General features: G+C 46.8%; 3 protein-coding genes and 1 long non-coding RNA gene across 6 annotated transcripts in view; all 4 read right to left on the reverse strand.

The window, feature by feature from the left end:
- Window positions 1-4,562, reverse strand: part of LOC103757165 (3'-5' RNA helicase YTHDC2) — a 36,757-nt gene extending 32,195 nt beyond the window's left edge. For 2 of the 3 annotated variants that reach the window (XM_025896446.2, XM_018086087.3), the window contains exons 1-4: window positions 4,527-4,562; window positions 4,170-4,260; window positions 2,432-2,628; window positions 523-722 (exon numbers count right to left, since the gene is read on the reverse strand). In XM_025896446.2, the coding sequence (XP_025752231.1) occupies window positions 523-722; window positions 2,432-2,628; window positions 4,170-4,258 (486 nt within the window). In that variant the 5' untranslated portion in view covers window positions 4,259-4,260; window positions 4,527-4,562. The remainder of the gene's footprint in view (window positions 1-522; window positions 723-2,431; window positions 2,629-4,169; window positions 4,261-4,526) is intronic. The other variant, XM_025896447.2, reaches the window with a different exon arrangement.
- A 3,029-nt stretch (window positions 4,563-7,591) lies between these two features.
- Window positions 7,592-11,654, reverse strand: LOC108641928 (maestro heat-like repeat-containing protein family member 7). Its single transcript, XM_018085849.2, has 9 exons — window positions 11,496-11,654; window positions 11,269-11,406; window positions 10,663-10,777; window positions 10,341-10,478; window positions 9,909-10,085; window positions 9,620-9,775; window positions 9,350-9,451; window positions 8,826-8,928; window positions 7,592-8,242 (listed from the first exon to the last, which is right to left on the reverse strand). The coding sequence occupies exons 1-9, from the start codon at window positions 11,627-11,629 to the stop codon at window positions 8,019-8,021; spliced, it is 1,287 nt and encodes a 428-aa protein (XP_017941338.1). The 5' UTR covers window positions 11,630-11,654; the 3' UTR covers window positions 7,592-8,018.
- Window positions 11,655-12,602: 948 nt separating this feature from the next.
- Window positions 12,603-16,499, reverse strand: LOC108641929 (maestro heat-like repeat-containing protein family member 7). Its single transcript, XM_018085851.2, has 11 exons — window positions 16,398-16,499; window positions 16,058-16,212; window positions 15,558-15,705; window positions 15,101-15,288; window positions 14,874-15,011; window positions 14,268-14,382; window positions 13,811-13,948; window positions 13,379-13,555; window positions 13,090-13,245; window positions 12,677-12,772; window positions 12,603-12,620 (listed from the first exon to the last, which is right to left on the reverse strand). Exons 1-11 carry the CDS (start codon window positions 16,497-16,499, stop codon window positions 12,603-12,605), a joined length of 1,431 nt encoding a protein of 476 aa, XP_017941340.2.
- Window positions 16,500-16,524: 25 nt separating this feature from the next.
- On the reverse strand, window positions 16,525-17,236 carry LOC108641962. Its single transcript, XR_001922356.1, has 3 exons — window positions 16,988-17,236; window positions 16,642-16,703; window positions 16,525-16,538 (listed from the first exon to the last, which is right to left on the reverse strand). It is a non-coding gene; the product is annotated as an uncharacterized LOC108641962 (long non-coding RNA).
- Window positions 17,237-25,570: the final 8,334 nt, after the last annotated feature.

Raw genomic sequence — 25,570 nt, forward strand, 5'->3', positions numbered from 1 at the left:
TGGCAGAAAGGCCAAAAAAATAAATTTTTGCTGTTAAGTCTAATCTGTTTTAAAAAAACAAAACAAAAAACACAAGCAAACAAACAAAACTGAAAATCACAAAAACACCCTGAAGCTTCTCTCTCCTGTCTCTCAGAAATATATAAAAAAAGCTGTGCAGGTAATCTTTCATTTTAATGTGATAATATTCTACTCTAGATACTTAGAACGGAACTAGCTTTGAAAGGAAAAAGGTTGTACAAAATCATAGCTACCTTCCCTTCGATATTCTGTGATTATTTTAATAAAAAATTCATATCTATGAGAAAATTGTGCAGAACCATTTATGGTGTTAGTATGTAACTGTTGGCTTAGTATTTAAAAAGTAGGAAAGTTAACTGAAACACAAGACTTTCAACCTTACAGGAAAACAAAAGCCTTAAAACTAGAGTAAAGAAATCCCTTATTACAGAAACATTAAAAATCTAGCATTACATTTTAATAAATACTGTTATCTTTTTTTATTTCATTAAAGAAACATACTTGAGTAGTTTTTCCTGATCCTGTTTCTCCTACAATCAAAACAACTTTATTGTCCTTTATTATTTTGACAATTTCTTCCTGTTTTTCAAAAACTGGTAGTGATTGCCTGAAGGAATCAAAGTCAGATTCTCCTCTTTTCACTGGAACCTGGGGTATACCATCATTGAGTCGTCCACTTGTCTTAATCACTTCTCTGCTTTCTGTGAAGAGAAGTCAAAAAATTACAAAGGAAAATCATTAAAACACTGCTTAAAAACTGTACTTGAAAATTAACATTCCTAACTACAGGTATGCATCCCTGTAGATAAAGTGACAAACCCATCACATATTCAAAAATCATATTTGCAATAACACATCCTGTAATGGTACTTAAAATAAATATTTTTCAAAGGAATTTTTACTTTCATACATATTTTGAACAAAACCGGACTATTCCAATACATTTCTGAAAGTCAAAAATGAAGAGCTAAAAGAAAAATAGAAACTAAACCACATTGCCTTGGCCTTTGTAGCTGCTTACACATTCATATCTGTACAGCTTGCCATGAAATATCCACCATACAGTTAAACATTTAAATTATTCCAAAGTGACAAGCATGTCTTCTAACAAAAGGATAACTTTACTGTGAATCACATGCCTTCCTTCACATCCTCACTGGTCTTTTAAGACCTCCTTTCTGTCAGTCTTACATAACCTAATACTCCAGTCCATAAGATTTGTGTTAACACATACCAGTTGAACCATGCTGTATCTAGAGCCCTGGACCCACACAGCAGTGTGATGTACTAGAAAGCAAGGCATAAACAGCCAAAAAACCCCTGCAAGTCTACTGAGGAGGCTACTTCAAATTCAGTACTGTAAATGCTATTCTATAATTCTGTAATAATTATTTTCCAGAAGAATTAGAAGCTCACTGTAAACTCAATTATACATATTTAGTGTGATTAACAGATTAATTTATTAAATTACAAGCATTCTCTTACCAAGACAGAAATGGACTAACAGATTAAAAGAGCCAAGGACCATTCTGGAGAAGTAAAGAAAGATAAATTTTACACTATTCATTAATTTATGCCTTACATTCCTAAGGAATTGCTTTTCAGTACTTTTATTATAGTTTCACTCTGTTCATTAAACAATTCTATTAAACAAATTAAACAACTGAAAAGGAAAACTAGCAAAGGAAGCACTTAAAGCATGAACATCATGAATCAGAAATAACTGATGAAACAAGCCATACTGGTATGTTTTCTGTTCACCACACTCACTTGTGTGTAGAAATACACCATATCTCTTACAGTGTTATAGAAACAATGTTATTAAAAGCATTGTTTAAAAAACTCCAATATTATAAGTTATATACATATATGATATCCAGCAAACTCTTATATACCCTAGAAATCAAGAAGTTTAGGTAATACCCTCTTAGAGACCAAATCTATCTTAGAAGATGACAAAACAAGACACAAAGTTCTTATTTTATCAAGAACACAGATTTCAAAAGGTAGAAAAACCAGTCTCATCTTCTCATAAGGATGTTCTTACACAGAGTCACACTAACACTTGCTATTTCAATCTCACCTCATGGAACTTGCAGGAACCCACATTTCAGAAACGTACTTCTAAAAAATTTGGCTGGAACTGGCTCAAAGATTCAAAACTAACTCGACACAAGGGAGACACTGCAACGTGAGTGACATGACTGCCTGAGCTCCTCAAGACACCAGTTTTAAAAGACCCTATAATTAAAAGTCAAGAAAATTAACGGGTTTGTTTGGAGGGAACGGTGTCAGGTAGGGCAGGAGAGGAAACAGAATACAGAGGGGTGTGTTTTGTGGTTGGATTGTACATTGTTTTGACAAGTAGTGTTGATTGACAAGTCCATATCAGAAGACATACTGAACATACCAGATTCAACAGCACATGCATTCCCTCGCTCTGTCTTCGGCAGAAGTTCTGTTCGTTCTTTATTTGTGACAGGGAAATTCCGAATTAAAGTACAAACAGCATGTTTTGTAACAGGAGTCAAGGCACAAGTCATTACTGCACGTTTTAGTTCTGATCCATCCTTCTTCCTTACAGTTAGGTATCGATTTGCCCCTTTTCTGGGGAAAACAAAAAAGGCATTTTAGGAATAAGCAAACTAGTTACCCAAATGTAACAATCTTTGATCATAATTTTTTCAAGATACCTGTCAAATTTTTTTCAAATATAATGTTATAACCAGAAACTTCCAAATTATGCCCAAAGTAGCATAACACACACCAAAGTAATAGCAACATCCCCAATATCCACTACCAAATGCACACTGTTCACATGAGATAGTGCAGCAGACACTGTAGACTTCAGATCACTATGCTCAGCACAACCTTACAATTAGGCCTCTGTAATGTGACATTCTTCTGCTGTCTTTGGTTAAAGGTCCATTACTGCATTTGCCTCCCAAAATACAGGCAGCTCTATCAATCAATACTGAGAGTTACTACACAAAACTAATTTCTAGACTAACTTAAGAGATCTAGAGGTTAAAAATCAACAAAGAGGCAAAGCAGGCAAACAAGTTGCCTGCTAGTGACATTCCAAGCCTTAACAAAATCCAGTAAAACAAATTAAGATTCCCATTATGTTCATTATCAAAAATTTTCTATTTAGAAATAGTGCCATAACATTTAATTGTATCACTGCATTTGTCCTCAGACTGAACCCGGACACAGAAATGTAAAGAGTAGTTGTAAACACATTTGAAGCGGAACCACCTTGTGCCTGGGCTACAATGACATAATAACCCTTTGAAAATGACTTCTCACGGTAAGAACAGAAGGTCACACCAAGAGCCCAGTGCCTCGTTCCTGTCAGAAATAGAAGAGTGGTGCAGGTACCCAGGTGCTGGCCCAGGCAGTCTCTGTGAGGAGAGGCACAGCCACTCTGGCAGACTCAGTTTCTGTCTTCTTTACATCCTCACTTTAAGTACTTATACACACTGATGCATTTTAAGTATTTATACACACTGATGAGATCCCCCTGAGCCTTGTCTTCTCCAGGATCAACAGTCTCTCTCACCCCTTCCTAAAAGGGGAGATGCTCCAGTTCTTTCATCACATTGTTGGTTCTTCATGGAACTCTCCCCCATCTAGGTCTCTGTCCTCCTGGTGATCCCAGTACTGGACACAGCACTCCAGGTGTAGCCTAATCAGTGCTGAGTAGTGGGCAAGGATGACCTCCCTCCACCTGCTGGCAACACTCCAACCCTCTTCTGCACTTCCCAATAGAGGCACTCTTTTGGACCTGCTGCTCGAAGTTACATTTCATCTGTCAAGGTGTGAGATTCTATGCAAAGCCTTTGAACATACAGGAGTTCATGAAAAAAACCAAAAGGAAGAACACATCTTGGAGAGAAGTCTTTTTTATGGACATGGAATCCACAGGAGCAAGGTACCTCAAACTAGTATGTCACAAGGTTTTTTTAAGCAGACATCAGGTGCTAAATTTTATGTCTACGTTATAAAGGTTTTATTTTTTCTAGTACTATTCCCTGGAACAGTTCAAGATATCCTAGAAGTACAGATCGTTTTCATGCTAGCAATGAAATTCCATAAATTCGCACCAAAAAGAGAAAATAATACATAAAAATCAGAGTCCAACTTACCCTTTACTTTTAGATATCAGTCCAAGAGACTGACAGAGCCGGTGAACAAACGCTCTTTCAGTACTAGTGAAAGAAGAGGGAAATTCCATTTCTAGAAAGATAATTAAAAAAAAAGTAAAAGCGCAGGAGGCAGTATCCTTGACACATTACCTCGATCCTACGAGGGTTTATCAATCCCCGAACCCACCACGCTTCCCGAGCACACCGGGACTGGCTGCCCCTGCACGCCCGTGAGGGTCAGGGCCCGGCGGGTCAGGGCCCGGCAGACGTCGCTCCCGGGGAGGGGCCCGCGGGCTCCAGTGTCCGCCGGCCCCGCTGCGGCCTCGCCACTCCCCGGGGCCGGGCCGCCGCACACACCTGTGTCCTCTCCGTACGAACCGCTCCAAGAGCGAGTTCACCCCCAATCTCCACGCTCCTCTCCACGCGACATCCCTCAGACCTTTCCGCTCGGAACCGGCCGCCGCCCGCGGTGCCCGACCCGCCCGCCCCTTGCCGAGCTTTTGCCCCCTTTTGGGCGGGGAGCCGTTTTTGGGGGGGCCCCCTGGGGGGGGCCCGACATGGCTCCGCGGCGGCGGGCTCCGCGCGGCGGGGGCTCCGCGGCGGGGGGGGCTCCGCGGCGTCCGGGGGCTCCGCGCGGGCGGGCTCCCGGCGGCGGGCTCCGCGCGGCGGCGCGGGCTCCGCGCACCGCCGCTGAGCGCAGCGCCGCCGGAGCAGCAGCGGCCGCCCGGGCCGCGCGGGTGCCGCACGCGCTGCTCACTGCGCCCGGCAGGGAGCGAGGCGCGAGCCGCCTCCCTCGCTGGCAGCGGGCGGTGCCGAGACCCGGCCGTGCTGTCTGCGGAGGGCGGAGCCGCATGATAAAGGGAAGGAAATGGCCGTGGTTGTTTTTTTTAACCCCATGTTAAAAGTGTGTATCGTTGGAGTGGTGGTAGGCAATAGTATCGCAGTCGGCCGTAACTAAAGAAGTAGCACTGATACCTGTCAGGTCAGGAATTATGCGATTTAATTGAATGACGGTATATGTAGGGTAACATCATCGCAGTCCTCAGCGTTGTTGTTTTGAATGTTTTACAGAATCACATAGTCATTAAGATTTTCCTTCTCTTTCTCCCCGTTCTGTCTTTATTTATTCCTCTCTTGTTTTGTCGTGACAAGGCGCAGCTATCATATTCTACCCCTTGCTCTTGTACCAAAGTCTGTGTTGAGGACTAGGAGCTTGTTGAAGTTAGTTGTAAAAGTTGAGAGCTTGTTAACCAACACTTCTATGATTATAGAGTGGTCTAGTTGCCAGAATTAAGGCAATTGTATAATAAAAGGATAGGAGTTCCCTGACACATGGACTGGTATCTTTGTTCAGCCCGATGAGAATTTACAACGAACATCACATCCCCAGCCAAATGGGTTGCAGTGTGGTCGGACAGGGAAGTTTTCTTAAGAGTTTGGCAATCCAAATGGGACCCTAGCCCACCACTGTCAGAGCCCTTTTCCAAACATCCAAACTAGCAAAAAGGGAACACCCAAACTGTGTGAGTTCACCTGGGACCTTTGGAGCAGGGAGGATTCAAAGGATGAGTGTTAAAATTCTCAGAGCATATTCAATATAAATCATAAGAATCTCAAATTATTACTATTAAATTTCTCAGATTATTTTAGTCTCTCTGTTGCTGCAGCATATTTTACATAGTTGGTGAAATTACTGTAGTGGGTCAAGTATGGGTGAGCAGCTTGATCAGTGAAAGGCACACATAAAAGGGAGTTTTTAGGGTCTCTCCCAAGTCGCACAAGGGACTGAGGTAGCTCGTAAGGCGTGCAGAGGACTGGGGTCCCCTGTAAAACATGCAGGGAGCTTGGAGTCGCTCATAAGGCATGCAGGGGATCATAAGGCGTGCAAGGGGACTTGAAGTTTAGAGTCTGCTGTTGAACATGGGTCAGTCAGTCCTAAGCACCAGGAAAGCGCTGTTCCGAATGGATGGTTCATGATCTCCGATTGGAGTGGGGAGATTGGTTCAGATCCCCAGATCTGGAGTGGCAGAGATGGGTGGTGCGTGGCACCTAGTCTGCTGATGTAACCCATCCCAGAGAAACCATCATGAGCTCTGGGCAGAACTCCACCGGTGCACAGTAGGCTCTCACCAGCCCGTGGCCATCCGGGGGAGGGGGACATTCTGCAGCAGGCTGTACCCGTATCCACAGCAGGTCTCCAAGGGGAACAGCCCATCTCTCAGCATTGCATTGCAAACACTGGGGGATGATCTGAGGGATTAACTGAACCTCAGGATAGCAAGAAAAGATTGATAGGAGAGTTGCTTAAGCATTTAGAAAGATATAGATGTGCTATATCATGATAGACAGTGTTTTAGTGTGTGGTGATTCCTTCAACACACTCTAAGTTTTCTTTGCAACTAATAGGCAATTGGTGAACAGATGGATCACGTCCCTAGAAAGCACAAACACCCACTGAAAGAATTGTTCACTCTGGGTTGCTGCTGTGTGCACATGGAATCTCTTCAAAAAGAGGGAACCAGGAAGATCTGCATGTAGAGGCACACCATGTGCTTTTTGTAACTACTTGAATTGATTGTTTTGGTGTAAATTGGAAATACCATGCCTGGAGGAGGTTCTCTAGAAGACATATGTCAGCTGAAACACTGCTTTATTTTTTGTATATATATGAGATTCTTGTGGACTACTACTTGCTTGTAATGATGGTAATTTTGTGTATATTTTAAAAAAATTATAAAAGCACATTTTTCTACGTATACATTTATTTCGGTATCAGCTCTTGTACAATCGGTCCATGTAGGTGATTTCTCATTAGCAAATTGTGATGAGAATGCTTGTATACTAGATGTATTGCACTAGCAAAAAGGGAACAGCATGCATCTCCATCCAAACTTCAGCTGTGTCAAAAGGAAAGATAAATATTTGGCTGTATTTTGGGGAAGGGGCAATGAGTGATAGATCCAGAAAAAATAGAGGCCATAATTAAACTCCCACATCTGGTTTTCTTGGAGCTATGGGATTCCCAGTTAGGAGAAATGGCTAAGTCTCTGACTGAGGCAACTGAGAACTAGGAGCCAGAAAATAGCTAGTGGAGAGGTAGTGTAGAAATTCGGACCTGATGAGAGATCTCTTGCAACCAGATCCAGTTGCAGCAGGGGCACCAAGTCAATTGAACCAGACAGGGGTGCTCATTTTACAGCAAATATAATCAATCAACTGAATATGTCATTAAGAGATCAGTTGGTTTGAAGATGGTGCTAATAACACCAAGTTTGCAGGTTGGATCCCCATATGGGTCATTCATTTAAGAGTTGAACTTGAGGACCTTGTAGGTCCCTTCCAACTCAACATGTTCTGTGTGTGAACTTATATCCCAGTTAAGACCAGCTTGTTGGATGGAGATGAATACTTGTCCCAGTAACAGACTTCTGAGAATCCTGTGTGATTTTATACTGATAATCATTTCTGCCCTTAATTGTGTTAAGTTTGTTACTTGTTATAATGTTGATGTTAGGGCAGTGGTTAAGTGCCTTGAAACTTTCCTTTTGTCCCTTTCAATGTATTACCTGGTATGCTCAATTAAAACAAAGTTAGGACTGTTGAGGAGTACATTCAGTGCAGATAGGTCAGTGTGCAGCTGCAGTGCAAGCTGCAAAGTGGGCTCTGGATGGCAGGAGCCTGAGATAAAAGGTCCTGAACTAGTGCCGATATTTGCATAAAAGAACTTTCCTTAAAAGACATAAAGAAAAATGGTCTTAGAGAAGAGTTGTCCTGTGGGTCGGGAGAGGCCAGAAGCCACCTAGTATTTCCTGCACACTCAGGTGGCCCCAGCAGACAGAGCTCCCAGGATTAGCTCTGCAGAGACCTCCAGCAGTGTGGCTGACCACTGTAGCAGACAGAAGGCCAGCCATTGTCCAAGAGAGAGGGCCGCCTCCTCCACGCCATGCAGAGCTGGTTTTGCGGCAGCCTGAATCTGAAGGAAGGATGTCTCTCTACAGCTCTTAGAAAGTGCAGGGTTTGAGTTGCGAGGTTTGAGATGGAGATGCTAAAGTTATTTGTCGTGCCTTGACGTGCTGAAACAGAGAGGAACAGAGCCAAGGTTTAGGGACCTCAGGAACCCCTCTTGCCAGGGTCACCCCACCCAGCCCTTCCCATGGTCAGAAGGGAGCAGGAACTAAGAGGGTAAGCCCTAAACTGTTTGCCATGAATACCACACAAGCTCCTAAAGTCTCTCTCTGCTCTGCCCACACTGCCCTTTGTCTGGGCAGGGAGCAGAACCCTCTCCAGCTGTCCAGGATCCTTCCTCCTTTCATGCCAGTCCCTGCTGACAGCCTGCTGCCCTCATTCACCCTCACAGGTGACCTGGAGCAATTCTTCCTGCCCCCTCATGTGCCCTAGGAACACACAGCCTATCATGGCCTCAGCAGCACAGCTCCCCGACACCAGCTCTGCCAGCCCAGCTGCACGTAATCCTCCCCTTGGCAGGACTGAGCCACGTATAAAGCACAAGGGCAAGGGTAGGAGAGAGTGGCAGAGAGTCCTGAGACATAGTCAGGGTACCACAGCCACTGGGCTGGGTCCTGCTGCCAGTGCACCAGCTAGAGCTGAGGCCAAGCTGCAGTGGGGTGGCAAGGGACTCTGGGGGTTGTGGCTCACCAGTGAGCCTGATGGCTGCCTCCCGTATGGACTTCTGTGGGCTATGCAGGTATGACACGGACTGGCGCAGGTACTCGTCTGCTCTGCTTCTGTCCTCTGCCAGCTAGAGAGAGCAGAAGGGGACACAGGGAAGGGTTGGCACTGATTCTTTCCCTTGGCTGAGCAGCTCCTGCACCCAGGACTGACATTCCCTGCTTGGACACTCAGGAGACACAGCCAGCAGCTGGCTGGTGCCAAGGTTTGGAGGGAGCAGAGGGCTGAGTGCTCCCCAGGGAGCCCCAGTATCACTCTGATGCCAAAGCACAGCTGGGTCAGGACTCTGTCAGCACCCTGGCTCAGGGAGAGAGAAGAGCCTGGAGAAGAGCTTGCTGGGCCACACACCCGAGGAGAGTAGTGTGTGGGGTGCAGGCTGGTGGTGATGTGTGCAGGAGTGGACAGGGGCCACAGCTGGTACCCTCACACACTGAGTATCGGGAGCAAAGAGCTTGTTCAGGCTGGGTCTGGGGCTTCAAGGCCATCCTTACCAGGCACTCGCCGAACCTCCACATCTCTTCTGTCTTCAGCAACTCCTCAAGATTCCACTTCTTCAGGAACTTTGTTGCTTGAAGCAGGGTTTCCCAAGAGGCCTGCAGAGTCGGAGAGACTGGGAGATGGCACAGCAGCCCAGAACACAGGACCTGCATCCCTGTGGTCAAGGCCAAGAGGAGGCAGGAGCAACTGCAGAATGCAAGGTGTTAGGGCAGGAGGCAGTTGAGCCCCCTTCACAGGGGACAGCAGGAGCTCAGAATCCTCACCTGCACCACACACTGGTTCTCATCATACATGTGAAAGAAGAGCGGTAACAGGCTCTGGTGCACATTCTTCTCCAGGAGTTTTTTTTCCTCTTCTGGTAACAACTCCATTAGCACTTGAAAGAGGTGAATGGAGAGGAGCTGCACATCACTAGTGTCCTAGTGGAAATGAAGAGGGCAAGACCTCAACACCAGCTTCTCCAGGCCCACCTGGGCATGGGCCTGAAATTCCGCAGGGTATAAAGTTTCCTGGCAGCACCCAGTGCCCCTGGCAGGAGGCACAGAGCCTTACATTATCAAATAGAGGCAGGAGTGCCTCAGCCAGCTGCACAGCAATGGAACTGACAATTGACACATCTGCATCCCGGAGCACCTCGCTGAGCACAGAAAGGGTCATGCCCACCAGCTCTCCATCCTTATCCTTCAGTACCTCTGTGAAGCTTTCAGTCAGGGCCACGATTGAGTTGGCCTGCATGGAGCACAATGCAATGTTCTGAAGCAATCAAAGGCTGCATTGCCAAAACCACTCCAGCAGTTCAACCCCACACTACTGCCTCAGAACAAAGAAGCCAGAGGCCTGTTCTGAAGGACTCTGGTGGCTGAATGGGGAGTCAGGAATGCTGGCAGCAGGTGACACAGCTCCTGAAGCCCAGACAAGTCCAAACTACTGTGTTACCCAACCCCACATGGCCAGCACAGCTTCAGCCAGCTGCCTGCTTCTTACCATAGAGGGTCTCTTGCAGAGCAATAGGAGGCATCTGAGCAGCAGGAGACGCATCTCTCTGCAATCTCTCCTGAGGTAGATTGGGACAAGCTGCAGGATACGTTCATCCCATTTATCTAAGTTTAGGCAAGGCAGGAGCTGAAATGACAGAGCAGTGAGAGCAGTCATACCTGTAACCCCCACAGCGGGGGGCCAAGAGCACACAGCAGAGCCCACCCTCTGCCTCAGCTCCACAAACTGCAATTCCCCCCACAGCTGTGTGTTGAACAGGGCAGAGTGGAGGGAGGCAGCTCAGCGAGGCAGCACTTGCCATCAGGCTCACCTCAACAAAGAATGCCATGGCAGAGACTTCCCAGCGAGCCTCCTCTCTGCGGAGCAGCCTGAACAGGTAGCGTGCAATCCGGTAACACAAGCACTGTGAGACCCTGAGCATTGCTCTGGAGGAGGAAAAAAGGCATCATTGACCCTGAGCAGGGTGGGCAAACCTCTCCAGAGACTGAATTACCAAAGCCTGATCCTTCTCCACCACCTCTCCAAAGGAGAAAGGCAGTACCCAACACCAGCAGGGACTGTTGAGGATGACCAGACTGAAAAAACACCTTTCTACGCACAGGGGATATGAGCAACCAGGCTGTGGATGGCCATCAATGGTTGGCCCCAAATCTCTCTGGCCCTGACAGGCTATCCTCAGTGAGGTTCCCTGCAGACAGACCTCCTGTTCTGTGCCATCAGCCCAGGACTCACGGGAGGCCATACTGGCACTTTGGGTTGTGGCTGCTCCAGAGCACCCAGCTCTCCCAGGCTTTTCCACTCTGCAGGGCCATGCCTCAGTGACAAGTCCCTCCACCCACGACCACAGGGATTATGTCGGGGACACCTCATCTCCTGGGGAGAAATGACAGGGGAGCAGGGAGAAGGGAGGTCTCACCTGGCCAGCAGACCCACTGCATACTGGTGATTGTCAATGTTGAGGAATGTGTCCCAGCCACACTCATGTTCAACTTCAGACACCACATCCTCATACTCAAGATGGCAGAGCAGTGATTTCATGGTCTGCACTATGAATCTGCGTACAGAGCAAAGCCCAGGTCATGCCAGGATTCCTGAGCCCAGCTCCAAGGGCATGGGAGGGGCGGGAGGACTGTGATGGAACACCTGTTGGGGTTGGTGGGAAGGCAGTGCTCCTGCTGGCATCTCCTCCAGAAGGTATTGACTTCTACTGGCATCTGTGCTGTGCTGGAGAAGATTTGGAATAGCAGAGCCACAAAGAGGCAGGGTAAATACATCATCAGTGCCTCTGGATGGTTGGGCAGATGGGTGATCTCCCAGAGCGCTCTGGTTGCCTGTAAAAGAACAAAACACCCAAAGACTGCACTCAGCACTGAGACATCCCCATGGCAGGGCCCAAGTGTGGGAGGGTGAGGTTCAGGCATTGCCCTGGTCCAGGGGAGATGCAGGGGGAGCATCTGACATGGCTGCCTCTGAACCTGCCCTTAACCAAGATTTCCAGCCCATCACATGAGGTGGGGAGATCACTGGTGCAGGAGGAAGGATAGAGAGATGCCAGAGAGGTAGCTCCTGAGGATGTGCTACGGTCTAGTCCAGCAACTCACAGCCAGGGAAAAGATGTCTGAGTCGTCCTTGTCAGAGGTGGATGTGCTGTGCAGCGGCCAGTCCTCCAGCACGCACAGCAGCTCCGGCAGCACCTTCTCCGCAGCTCTGGTTGAGGAGACGATTGCCTTCCACATGGTCACAGCAGCTCTGCAGGCCCAGAATTCTGTGTCAGTGGGGTCTTGGCCACAACACCATGGCCTGGGCAGCCATAGAGGCCCTGGCTGGCCACCAGCCCTGCCTCTGTCCACTGAGCAGCACTCAGTGAGCCTGCCTCTGCAGGTAGCAGGCAGACAAGTAATGGTGCCCTGGAGGGCACAATTGACATGGCACAACAGGGAAACAGAGGGGTCATGGGTCTGATGAGCTCTAATCAGTTGTGAGTCCTCAGCACTCAAAGCAGATAAACCTCATACCTGTCACATGATGGGGCGCAGCGCAGAATAGTCACCACCACATCATGAGACTGTGCAAGGCTCATCTCCTGAAGGCTCTTGTCCAGTCTGTGCTCAGCAGACACATCCATTATGAATGTGAGCCATTGATACATGTCCCTCACAATGCTTGGCACCTGGAGGAGACATAGCAGGGAACTGGATTGCTGATAGAGCATGGCATTTCCCCAGCTTCCCACGAGAAATGTTTCCTTTTCTACAACACTGTGCTGGCCTTAAAAGGGATTCTGAGTCCCCAGGATGAGTCTGGGGCTTTGAATCTATCCTCACCAGGCACTTGTCAACACTCCATGTCTTTTCCAACAGTTGCTCGAGCTTCCTCTCCTGCAGGAACATGTTGGCTTGAAGCAGAGTTTCCCAAAAAGCCTATAGAGCAGCAGATACCGGGAGATGGAACCACTGATGAGGTCACAGGACCTGCATCCCTTATACCTTGACAAGGCTCCTGGCCTTTCCTGGCCCTTAGTGGGAATATGCAGCATCTGGGAAACTTGTCCATCAGTGGGTTTGGTGCCTGGGTAAAGTGATGGGTCAACCCCCATCTCAGGCATCTGGTGCTGCCAGGACAGGAGAACAGAGGTTCCCAGAACTGCTGCTTTGTAGCTAAGAGCAGGAAGAGACGGGAGCACAGGAGGCAGTTGAGTCACCTCCAACATGGACACCAACATTTCAGAAGTCCTCACCTGTGCCACACACTGGTTCTCATCATGCAAGTGGCGGAACAGTAGGAACAGGCTCTGGCGCACACTCTTCTCCAGGAGCTTTTTTCCGTCTTCCTCTACCAACTCCATTAGCACTTGAAAGAGGTGAATGGAGAGGAGCTGCACATGGCTAATGTCCTAGTGGAAATGAAGAGGGCAAGACCTCAGCACCAGCTTCTCCAGGCCCACCTGGGCATGGGCCTGAAATTCTGCAGGGTATAAAGTTTCCTAGCAGCACCCAGTGCCCCTGGCAGGAGGCACAGAGCCTTACGTTCTCAAATAGTGGCAGGAGTGCCTCAGCCAGCTGCACAGCAGTGGAACTGACAATTGACACATCTGCGTCCCGGAGCACCTCGCTGAGCACAGAAAGGGTCATGCCCACCAGCTCTCTGTCCTTATCCTTCAGTACCTCTGTGAGGCTTTCAGTCAAGGCCCGGATAGTGTTGGCCTGCGTGGAGCACAATGCAATGTTCTGAAGCAATCAAAGGCTGCATTGCCAAAACCACTCCAGCAGTTCAACCCCACACTACTGCCTCAGAACAAAGAAGCCAGAGGCCAGTTCTGAAGGACTCCGGTGGCTGAATGGGGAGTCAGGAATGCTGGCAGCAGGTGACACAGCTCCTGAAGCCCAGACAAGTCCAAACTACTGTGTTACCCAGCCCCACATGGCCAGCACAGCTTCAGCCAGCTGCCTGCTTCTTACCATAGAGGGTCTCTTGCAGAGCAGTAGGAGGCATCTGAGCAGCAGGAGACGCATCTCTCTGCAATCTCTCCTGAGGTAGATTGGGAAAAGTTGCAGGATACGTTCATCCCATTCCTTTATGTTAAGGCAAGGCAGGAGCTGAAACATACAGAGCAGTGACTGTGGTCATATGTGGTGTTCGTGGCATAATATGATGCTGAAATACAGGCAGAAAGTTATTTGCTTCTTCTCCTTCCATCATGTCCAGGCACTGCATGTAGATAAGCAAAAGAATCTTGAAAATGTGAAGCTGAAGTTGGAAGCAGGGTTGACTCTAGCAGCAGGGGGCCAAGAGCACACAGCAGAGCCCACCCTCTGCCCCAGCTCCACAAACTGCAATTCCCCCCACAGCTGTGTGTTGAACAGGGCAGAGTGGAGGGAGGCAGCTCAGCGAGGCAGCACTTGCCATCAGGCTCACCTCAACAAAGAATGCCATGGCAGAGACTTCCCAGCGAGCCTCCTCTCTGCGGAGCAGCCTGAACAGGTAGCGTGCAATCCGGTAACACAAGCACTGTGAGACCCTGAGCATTGCTCTGGAGGAGGAAAAAAGGCATCGTTGACCCTGAGCAGGGTGGGCAAACCTCTCCAGAGACTGAATTACCAAAGCCTGATCCTTCTCCACCACCTCTCCAAAGGAGAAAGGCAGTACCCAACACCAGCAGGGACTGTTGAGGATGACCAGACTGAAAAAACACCTTTCTACGCACAGGGGATATGAGCAACCAGGCTGTGGATGGCCATCAATGGTTGGCCCCAAATCTCTCTGGCCCTGACAGGCTATCCTCAGTGAGGTTCCCTGCAGACAGACCTCCTGTTCTGTGCCATCAGCCCAGGACTCACGGGAGGCCATACTGGCACTTTGGGTTGTGGCTGCTCCAGAGCACCCAGCTCTCCCAGGCTTTTCCACTCTGCAGGGCCATGCCTCAGTGACAAGTCCCTCCACCCACGACCACAGGGATTATGTCGGGGACACCTCATCTCCTGGGGAGAAATGACAGGGGAGCAGGGAGAAGGGAGGTCTCACCTGGCCAGCAGACCCACTGCATACTGGTGATTGTCAATGTTGAGGAATGTGTCCCAGCCACACTCATGTTCAACTTCAGACACCACATCCTCATACTCAAGATGGCAGAGCAGTGATTTCATGGTCTGCACTATGAATCTGCGTACAGAGCAAAGCCCAGGTCATGCCAGGATTCCTGAGCCCAGCTCCAAGGGCATGGGAGGGGCGGGAGGACTGTGATGGAACACCTGTTGGGGTTGGTGGGAAGGCAGTGCTCCTGCTGGCATCTCCTCCAGAAGGTATTGACTTCTACTGGCATCTGTGCTGTGCTGGAGAAGATTTGGAATAGCAGAGCCACAAAGAGGCGGGGGAAGTACATCATCAGTGCCTCTGGATGGTGGGGCAGATGGGTGATCTCCCACAGTGCTATAGTTGCCTGCAAAAAACAAAACACCCAAAGACTGCACTCAGCACTGAGACATCCCCATGGCAGGGCCCAAGTGTGGGAGGGTGAGGTTCAGGCATTGCCCTGGTCCAGGGGAGATGCAGGGGGAGCATCTGACATGGCTGCCTCTGAACCTGCCCTTAACCAAGATTTCCAGCCCATCACATGAGGTGGGGAGATCACTGGTGCAGGAGGAAGGATAGAGAGATGCCAGAGAGGTAGCCCCTGAGGATGTGCTACGGTCTAGTCCAGCAACTCACAGCCAGGGAAAAGATGTCTGAGTCGTCCTTGTCAGAGGTGGATGTGCTGTGCAGCGGCCAGTCCTCCAGCACGCACAGCAGCTCCGGCAGCACCTTCTCCGCAGCTCTGGTTGAGGAGACGATTGCCTTCCACATGGTCACAGCAGCTCTGCAGGCCCAGAATTCTGTGTCAGTGGGGTCTTGGCCACAACACCATGGCCTGGGCAGCCATAGAGGCCCTGGCTGGCCACCAGCCCTGCCTCTGTCCACTGCCCCTCACCAGCAGCACTCAGTGAGCCTGCCTCTGCAGGTAGCAGGTAGACAAGTAATGGTGCATTGATGGACACAAAGGGAGTGTGGCAATGGGCTCTGTGGCTGGCATAGCACAGCTAGCACACAGAGGGGTCAGAGGCACCTGAAAATCTCTATCTGTCTGGCAGCCCACATGAGATTGGCTCTGTAGGCTGGTGGGCTCTAATGGCTTGTGAGTCCTGAGCCCTCAGAGAAGGTGGGCTCCGTACCTGTCACACGATGGGGCGCAGCGCAGAAGGGTCACCACCACATCATGGGGCTCTGCAACTGTCATCTCCTGAAGGGTCTTCTTCAACCTGTCTTCTTGAGACATATATGTGTTCTTCATAAGCTGTTGGTGAATTTCCCTCACAATGGTTGGCACCTGGAGGAGACACAGCAGAGAACTGGAGTGTTGATAGAGTGAGGCATTTCAACAGCTTCCCATGAGAAATGCTTCCTTTTCTACCCTATTTTGCTGATCTGAAAGTCTGTTGGATGGCCAGCAGACCCAGCTTGAGAGGGTTCACATTTCATGGGGGACTCCAGCCCTGGCCACAAGTTACTTACTTTATTCAAATGGGAGCTGCCACTTCCCATGATAATATCCACTATGGCAGCACAATCCTCTGCTTTGCAGGAGCTGGAGGTTGCCGTGCCCTCAAGGACCATGCCTTCATGATTAGTGGTCTTATGGAAGTCTGAAAACATCTAAGGGCAGGGAAGAGAAGGATGTCACATCCAGTGCTCTGACAGCTGTCATCCACTAAGCAGAAACAGCAGCCCCATCCCAGGCATGGAAGTCTGTGGATACCTGTGTGCATCTGTAGAAGAGTCCATGGGTGTGCTCCTCCTCTGGCAGTTCCCCAAGTGGATCTGGCAAAACCCAAGAACAGTCAGGGCTTAGGGACTGCAGGAGAGGCTGGAGAACACAGTCAAGCCTTCCACTCCCCAGGTACGGACAGTCCTGGGACAGGGAATAGTGGGGGCACCAACTCCTGTCTCTTCTGGCAGCAGCTTGGGGCTGAGGGTGCCTGGTGGATGGAGTTGGATGCTGGGGGAATCAGCTCCATTCCCACTGCTCCTTGCTCCCTGGGGATGTCCATGGGGGATAGGATTGAGCTGCAGCCCTAGCCCTATGGCCCAGCTCAGCCACTTACCTGTCTGCAGTGGCTGGACTGTTTCCACTTCTTCAGGCTGTTGTGCTTGGGCAGCCCCTCGGCCTTTCTCCTCCTCCTCCTCCCCTCCCCGCCCAACCCAGGCCAGCCAGGGCATACTGGGCAATTTTTCTGCCATCCCATTGAATTTTGCATCAGAAAAGCATGAAGTGGTTGTACAGAGGCTCCTTGCAGCACCCCTTTGTCCTATCCTGTCTTGTTTTGTCTGCCAGCGTTATGTGGGGTGGCTGTGTCAATGCCAGAGACAGGTCACAAAGGTAGTGGCTCACAGAGGGCTCTGTGACATGTGCCGACAATCAGCAGTGCCTATTGTGGTAGGCAGTTGCCATGAATATATGTTTATTGATGGAGAGATCATGTTCATACAGAAGATGTCTGAACTATGGGCATGTGTTGCCTTGAGGATGGCTCCAGACGTGTTCTTTACCTGGATTCTCTGTCAGATCTTCTCTCAAACCCCTATGTCTTCATCCTCCAAGGTTCTCATGCTTGTCCCAATGGGTCAGACGGCAACCTCCCCACAGGCCTCTTGTAATACAGTGCAAATAGACAGGGAGACAAAACATACCACATCAAAGTCACCTCATTTGTAGCACAAAAAAGCACAACCCAGAAGGTCTTTCCCTCCTCAGCAGGGCATCAACACCAATGACAATGCTGAAAGTGGGGATACTGGGTGCTTCTGCCATACTCTACCCCAGCACCACCATCATGATCCAACCAGTGTCTTTGGAGTGACACTGTGGACACCTCTTGCCTTCAAAGTTAATAGGACACACAATATTATTGAGTTGCAATGCCTACTGTGGATTATCATTCTTCAAGTACCATTAGCAATGAACAATCAATCAACAATGAGAATAAATAAGCATGCAGTAGTAACCAACATCATAGGAACAATTAACAGTAGCAATGGACAAACAGGGACATATTAGCATTCTATGAGGATATCTAACGTTGACAGGAGGCAGATGGGGAATGTCAATTATATAGGTCAGTTTTGGGAGCATGTCAGTGTCACAGGTGGGGTTTAAGGGAGTATATTTTACTGTGGAGACTGATTTTATTATAGTGATCTTAATGCAATGGACAGTAGTCCAAATTACAATAATCACAATTGTAATCATTATCAAAGTCTGAAAGAGGCTAGGTAGCCACCCTGACATGGAAAACCCAAATGCATTTAAAATTCTCCCTAGCCAGTTAGTTACCAGTGCAGCAGCAATGTCCCAGAGGTGCAAAACGCTGTCACTTCGTTGGTGTGGGATACTGGAATTTCAGGGAAATCGAAAGCAGTAGAACCAGTAAGAATACAGTTGAAACTTGCTGCCAGACCAGTAAGGCAGAAACAATATCCTTTGAAGTTAGACACTAGGCAAGGGTTAGAAGAATTAATTGCTAAATTTTTGCAACAAGGGAACATGAGACAGAATATAATTCTCCTATCCTACTGCTAAAGAAGCCACATACCAATGAATACTAGCTAGTGCAAGATCTCAGAGCTATTAATAAAATAGTGCAAGACATATACCCAGTAGTAGCAAATCCTTATGAACTTTTAACACAATTAAAGGATCTGATGAGCAGTTCAGTGTTTTGGATCTTATGGATGCTTTCTTCTGCATACCGCTTGAAACTGTAAGTCAACCATTGTTTGCCTTTGAACGGGAAAGCCCAATGGCCTGTAAAACCCAATTACTGTGAACTGTTCTCCCAAAATGGTTAAAAATAGCTCCACTTTGTTTGGGAACCAATTGGCAAATGAATTGGAAATATGGAAAAAGGGGAATGAAGAAATCACTTTGCTGCAGTATTAGATGATATTTTAATTGCTACAGAAACTCAAACTGGATGCATTAAAACGACTGTAAGTTTACTAAACTTTTTGGGACAAGCTGGTTACAGGGTAACCAGCAAGAAGGTCCAGATTGCCAAAAAGCATGTGACATATCTGGGATTCACCATTTCCTAGGTACAGCAAAGCCTCAGACCAAAAAGGAAGGAGCTTTTTTAGCATATTCCTGAAAAGGCTGGCAGCCCACAGCTTGGACAGGAGCACTCTGTGCTGGGTTAGGAACTGGCTGGAGGGCCGGGCCCAGAGAGTGGTGGTGAATGGTGCTACATCCAGTTGGCACCAGTCACTAGTGGTGTCCCCCAGGGATCAGTGTTGGGCCCAGTCCTGTTTAGTATCTTTATTGATGATATAGGTGAGGGGATTGAGCGTACCATTAGCAAATTTGCAGATTGTCCAAGTTGGCAGGGAGTGTTGATCTGCTGGAGGGCAGGAGGGCTCTTCAGACAAGCTGGAGAGATGGTCTGAATCCAACGGGATGAGGTTTAACAAAGCCACGTGCCAGGTCCTGCACTTTGGCCACAACAACCCTATGCAGCGCTACAGGCTGGGCACAGAGTGGCTGGAGAGCAGCCAGGGACCTGGGAGTTTGGATTGACAGGAAGCTGAACATGAGCCAGCAGTGTGCCCAGGTGGCCAGAAGGCCAGTGGCATCCTGGCCTGGATCAGGAACGGTGTAGCCAGCAGGTCCAAGGAAGTGATTCTTCCCCTGTACTCAGGGCTGGTGAGGCCACACCTGGAGTACTGTGTCCAGTTCTGGGCCCCTCAGTTCAGGAAGGATGTGGAGGTGCTGGAGCAGGTCCAGAGAAGAGCAACAGGCTGGTGAAGGGACTCGAGCACAAGTCCTATGAGGAGAGGTTGAAGGAGCTGGGGCTGTTCAGCCTGGAGAAGAGGAGGCTCACGGGAGACCTCATCACTCTCTACAACTATCAGAAAGGAGGTTGTAACCAGGTGGGGGTTGGTCTCTTCTCCCAGGCAACCAGAAGTAGGACAAGAAGGCATGATCTTAAGCGGTGCCAGGGGAAGTTTAGGTTAGATATTAGGAAGAAATTCTTTATAGAGAGTGTAATCAGACACTGGAATGGGCTGCCCAGGGAGGTGGTGGATTCCCTGTCCCTGGAGGTTTTTAAGATGGGACCAGATGTGGCACTCAGTGCCATGGTCTGGTAACCACGGTGGTGTTGGATCAAGGGTTGGACTTGATGATCTCGGGGGTCTTTTCCAACCCAGTTGATTCTATGATTCTATGAATTTGCCAAACTCTGGAGCCATGGTCTGTACGTGAGTTAAGAACATTTCTAGGAATAGTAGGTTGGTGTCAGCTATGGATTCCTAATATGGACTGTTGGTAAGACCTTTATATGAGGCCCTGAGAAACTCTAAGGAGATACTACAGTGGAGTTCAGAATACCAGACGGCTTTCAGAAACTTAAGTACAGTTCTAATATCAGCCTCTGTGTTGGAATTACCTGATTTGACCAAACCTTTTGAACTGTTTGTACATGAACACTCACACCTTGCATTAGGTGTGCTAACTCATAGGCTGGGGGCATGGAAAAGGGCCATGGGATATTTTTCCAAAGAACTGGACAATGTAAATAAGAGACTTATAACTGCCTATGAGTTGTAGCAGCAACTGTCCTTTTAATACAAGAAGACTGGCAATTGACCATGGGCCAGAAAATTGCTGTTTATGTTCCACACATGGTTATCTCTGTTCTAGAACAAAAGGAGGGGTCACTGGTTATCTCCAAATAAGATGCATAAATATCAAGTCATCCTGTTGGAACAGGATGATGTAGAACTGAAAATGACTACTGCCCAACTATATTCCTTGAATCTGTACCAGAATGCTAAGACTTACAAAATTACTGTCTTCTAACTATCAAGCAGGTTTACTCCAGCAGATAAGATTTAAGGGATACTTCAGTAGAAGATCCGGGCTGGGAACTATTGACAGATGGGAGCAGTTTTGTGTGCAAAGGAAAGCAGAAATCTGTGTATGACCCAAACAGAAATAACTGAAGATAACTTGTTACCTGTTAACATCTCTGCACAAAAAGCTGAGCTCATCGCTCTGCAGTGAGCCCTAGAATTGTCTGCAGGTAAGAATGTCAGCATATGGACTGATTCTAGATATGCATTAGGAGTATGGAGCTATCTAGAAAGAAAGGGCTCCTTTCAGCACAAGGATCCCCTGTCAAATTTGGAGATGTTATTAGGAAATGACTAGAAAATATTCAGTTACCAACTGAAGTGGTTTTCATGCATTGTAAAGCTCATCAATTTGAAAATGCAACAACTAATGTAGGAAATTGACTAGCAGATAGAACTTGTAGAGACATGGCAGACAAAAGCATCCTAATAGTTGCTCCATCAAAATGCATGAACTTTTCAAATGTAACCCCAGAGTACCAAGGTCAAGATGAAAAGTTAGCTGAAATTTTGGAAGACCATCTAAATTCTGAAGGATGGTGGGTAACAGCAGAAGAATAAGTCATAGTACCTCAAGCAGTGATGAGACAAGTAGCAGAAGATAAACACAGAGAAGTGTTGATGAAGAGGTACGGACACATTGTTCACATACAATCTCTATACTCCAACAAATCTCCATTTAAGTTTTGAACAATTTAAATTGCATTTCCTTAACATTTTTTATTGTACCAATAACATATCAATAAACACAATTACATATAACAATACTACTACCATTAACAAACTTAATAACCTATTAATTTCAAGATTTGTGCTCTTAAATTTTGCTTAAAAGTGCTTCTAAATATAAGATTTATTCTTAAAAGTTTTTATTCAGTCTAAAACACTGCTGTAAATGGAACTCCCTTCAATTTTGGGTTATGTGTCTTCTGTTTTTATTTAAAGGTGTTTGTGTATTTGTTATCAAAACACATTAATCATCACACATTCACACCCATACACACATACAAACTCTCACAGTGGCCACTGTCAAACATACCTTCACACAAACATACTTTTGAGTTCCATATCGCTGTGTTTTATAAGCTAAAAGATTAAAATAATTCTCTAGTACCTTATAATGTTAAAGGTTCTTAACCAAACAGATAAAATTTCTTTTACTAATACATAGTGAATAATCTAAAATGCACACAACACACTTTCTTAAACTCTAAACATCTATAATTATGTGCTTCTTAACTCCTAGACTTATGTGCCTTAAAAATATTGAAAAAATTGTGCTCATAATACTAAAAATTGTGCTTTTGTAATACTGAAAAAACTGCGCTCAAAAAACTGTGTTCTAATAAGACTAAAAATACTGTGCTCTTTTGTTAATTCATTGTTACCTGCAACAGCAACAACATCAGCCTTATTCTAAAGTACCCGCTTCTTTCCAAGGCTTCATCCATGTGCAGATAGCCAAAGAACACCTGTGTGCAAAAAAACTTAAACACATGAAACACCTTTTACAAGTTAAGAGAGGGGGACCTGACATCCTTCTCTCCCCGTTTCTGCTTTGCAAAAGTGTTTTAAAAATTCTTAAATCACTAATCTCTTTACTAAATACTCTTGTGCTAGTAATTCTAGACCTATAACAGTTTTATTCTACAACAAACTACACTGTATACTAATTCTATTTTCTAATAATTCTGAAAAAAATTCTAAGAATGTTACTGGTCTGTTCTAAACTCCAGCATTATTTTCTTCTTTGTCATCATCAGAACTTGTATCTGATTCTGAAGAAGTATCAGTATCTTCAAACATAAAAGGTCTTCTTGCTGCACTTATTGCATCAGCCAAACAGAATGCTCGATCATCTTTTCCATAGCTTCTAAACATTTCCTTGTGCTAGCACCCTTATGTGATGTGCTTAATATTCGCTTTGTTTTGTCATTGGCATTGTCATAAGCTAACAAGTCTATGAACTTTGCCTTCATGTCACTATCCATGTCTGGATCTGAGTTTATAGCTTGACGCAAACGATTCACAAATTGATCATGTGGTTCATTAGGTCCCTGTTTGATCTCAGTATATGAGGGTCCTGTCCTTACATCCCTCACTGCAAGCAATGATTTATAAGCTAAGCTTTGACTAGTTTGTAGCACCTCATTTGGAAACTGTGTTTGCAAATTTACACTGTCATACTGACCAGAGCCCATGAGCATATCAGTAGTAACACCAAAGAGAGGGTGTCCTTTCTGCTTAGGTTGTGCAATAGTTGCTGCACAACTGGCACTCCATTCATTGAAAAATTGCACCTGCTGAGAAGGAAAAAGCAACACAATTATAATTATATGAATATCATATGGTGTTAACAAATGAGCAGCAAAGAGATATCGCATTACTAATCATGTATAATCACTCTTTAAACCATGTTGTGTAACAGTTATTTTAGCTTCTTTTAGAGTCTTGCAGTCTAAAGCTTCCCAGCATTTATTCTCTATCAAAGCTGAAACATTAGAGGAGTCTGTATTCAGCTGAACAAGCTGTCTCTCCACTAATTTAGACTCAAGCTCTTGAAAGCGAAGCAATAAAGTGTTTCTGTGGTCTTTTATTGCAAGCATAGTAGTTTTCTCACTTCCATTGTCCAAGCTCTTGTCATCAGAAGACAAGCTTGAGGATGGAAATGATGAAAATAGCTCTTTTGTGTTACCACGATTAAGTTTTTCTTCCTTCTCTTGCAGCAGTACTGATGCAGGCACAGCACTGAGAGCAAAGGCTGATTCAGCTGTAAGTGCCGGTCTCGGTGGAGAAACTATGATCGCTTTGGCAGCAGCTCCGGTCCCCGTCTGAACGGTGGTGGCTTCTGTTGGGACGGCAGCTCCCACTGAGATGGCAGCAGTTTCTGCCAAGGCAGCAGTCCTTGCTGAAATAGCTCCAGTTGCTACAGCAACACTTGCAGGGGTAGCTCTGGTTACAGCAGCCGTGGTTTCCATGGGCAGACTTCTGTGTTCTGATGCGACTGCTCTTGATGCCGTATATCCAGGCGACATGGTGGTTCTAGGGGATAGCGATGTAGCGACATCTAGTGACCTGGAGGCTCCTAGCAGCTCCGTTCCAGGCAGTGCTTGAGCAATGACAACTCCCGGCTCTGCGACCAGCACAGGCATGGAGAAAGGTGGCAGTGCAGGCTGGGCAGGCGCAGAGAAGGGTGGTGGCGCTGGCATGGCGCCAGCATTGTCCTCTGCTGCTCCCGCTTTTGTCACAGTCTCTGCATTGACTGCTGGCACAAGCATGCTGCTAAACTGAGTCAGTCCCGCTGCTTTTAAGGTTTTTTGCATTCGAGACTTTGCAGCCGCAGGCACTAGGACCTCCCCAAAGGCAGACTGATCGGCACGGAGACACGCCGCAGTCCCGCTGTCTCCCGACAAAGTTGCCTGAGCAGCTATAGTGCTTAACTGTTGCAGTAATTCAATGACAAAACGCCAGACTTTAAGGTATTTTCTATACTTTTTAACATTTTTTGACCCTTTTTCCATTTCTTCCCATAACTGTTCCTTTATAGCATTCCATGTGGATACCTCAAAGGCAGTTTGAGCTGTGGGGCTTAGTTTCTTCACTCTAGCCCATTCTAGTAACCTTTTAAGGGCTTTTTCGTCATAATTAGAATCTCTCTCAGAGATAATTAAATGAAGGAGCTTTTGCACCGCCTCTTCTTCTTTTGAAAGAGCAGACCCCATTTCTCCTCCCTCAGTCGACTCACCTGATCAGGGCAAGATTTCTCTGTGTACTGCACGCAGGTTTTTTTCGTGGCGCCGGGGGGAATGCCACCTCTAACGACTGCTTCTCTCAGCTCCTTCTGTTCGCCTTACATCCCACAGAACTCGACGAACCAGGACTCCCTGTTCGGGCGCCAGTTATTGATGAAGAGGTACGGACAGATCACTCACAGACCAGTATGGTCGGCAAAATGTTGGCTTTATTAGAAGAAAGACACCTTATATACTGCTTATGACACTCAGACATGTGTTTCTTGTACACAGAACACTGGATACATAAGGAAAACATACTTTGTTGTATGGTGCTAATTGGATCACAGCAGGTGGCCATAGGAGATGAGAAAACTTGTTCACCTGCCAAAAACTCCTCCTTGACCTTGGCAAAAAGCCTTTTTTGTTCTAACTTCAGCTCCTGTAGCCATATTTAACTACACAGTTAGTTTTACTGTCCACACCCAATTATGCCAAGGCAATGCTCACAGAAATGCAATAGAAATTGTTCACATACAATCTCTATACTCCAACAGAGAAGCACACTGGGGAGCAGAAGCTATTATAGATAACTTGAAGCATCAAGCAATCAATGTAAAAAATGGCTGGAGTCATCAAAAGTGTAGTCAGTAAGTGTAAAATACGTTTGCAAAGCAATCCACAGTCCTACAAAAGCCCTCCTTTAGGGACTACAGAGAGAGGAAATGGTCCTGGAGATTACTGGTAAATAGATTTTTCTGAGTTGCTGTGACAAGAAGGATATTGATACCTATTCGTTTTAGTCGATGTGTTTTCTAGATGGCCTGAGCTTTTCCTTGTTGTACCAACAAAGCAAGGGAAGTTACTAAAGTATTGTTAAAGGAAGTAATACTGCGATTTGAAATTCCATTGGGAATGTTCTCAGATAGGGGACCTCAATTTGTAGCAGAAATTGTGCAAAAATTGTCCAAAACATAGGAATCAAAAAGAATTTACATACACCTTGGAGACCACAATCTAGTGGGAAAGCTGAGAGAATGAACCAAA

This window comes from Manacus vitellinus, unplaced genomic scaffold (assembly GCF_001715985.3).
Source record: "Manacus vitellinus isolate BGI_N305 unplaced genomic scaffold, ASM171598v3 scaffold_9_pilon, whole genome shotgun sequence".
NCBI lineage: Eukaryota > Metazoa > Chordata > Aves > Passeriformes > Pipridae > Manacus > Manacus vitellinus.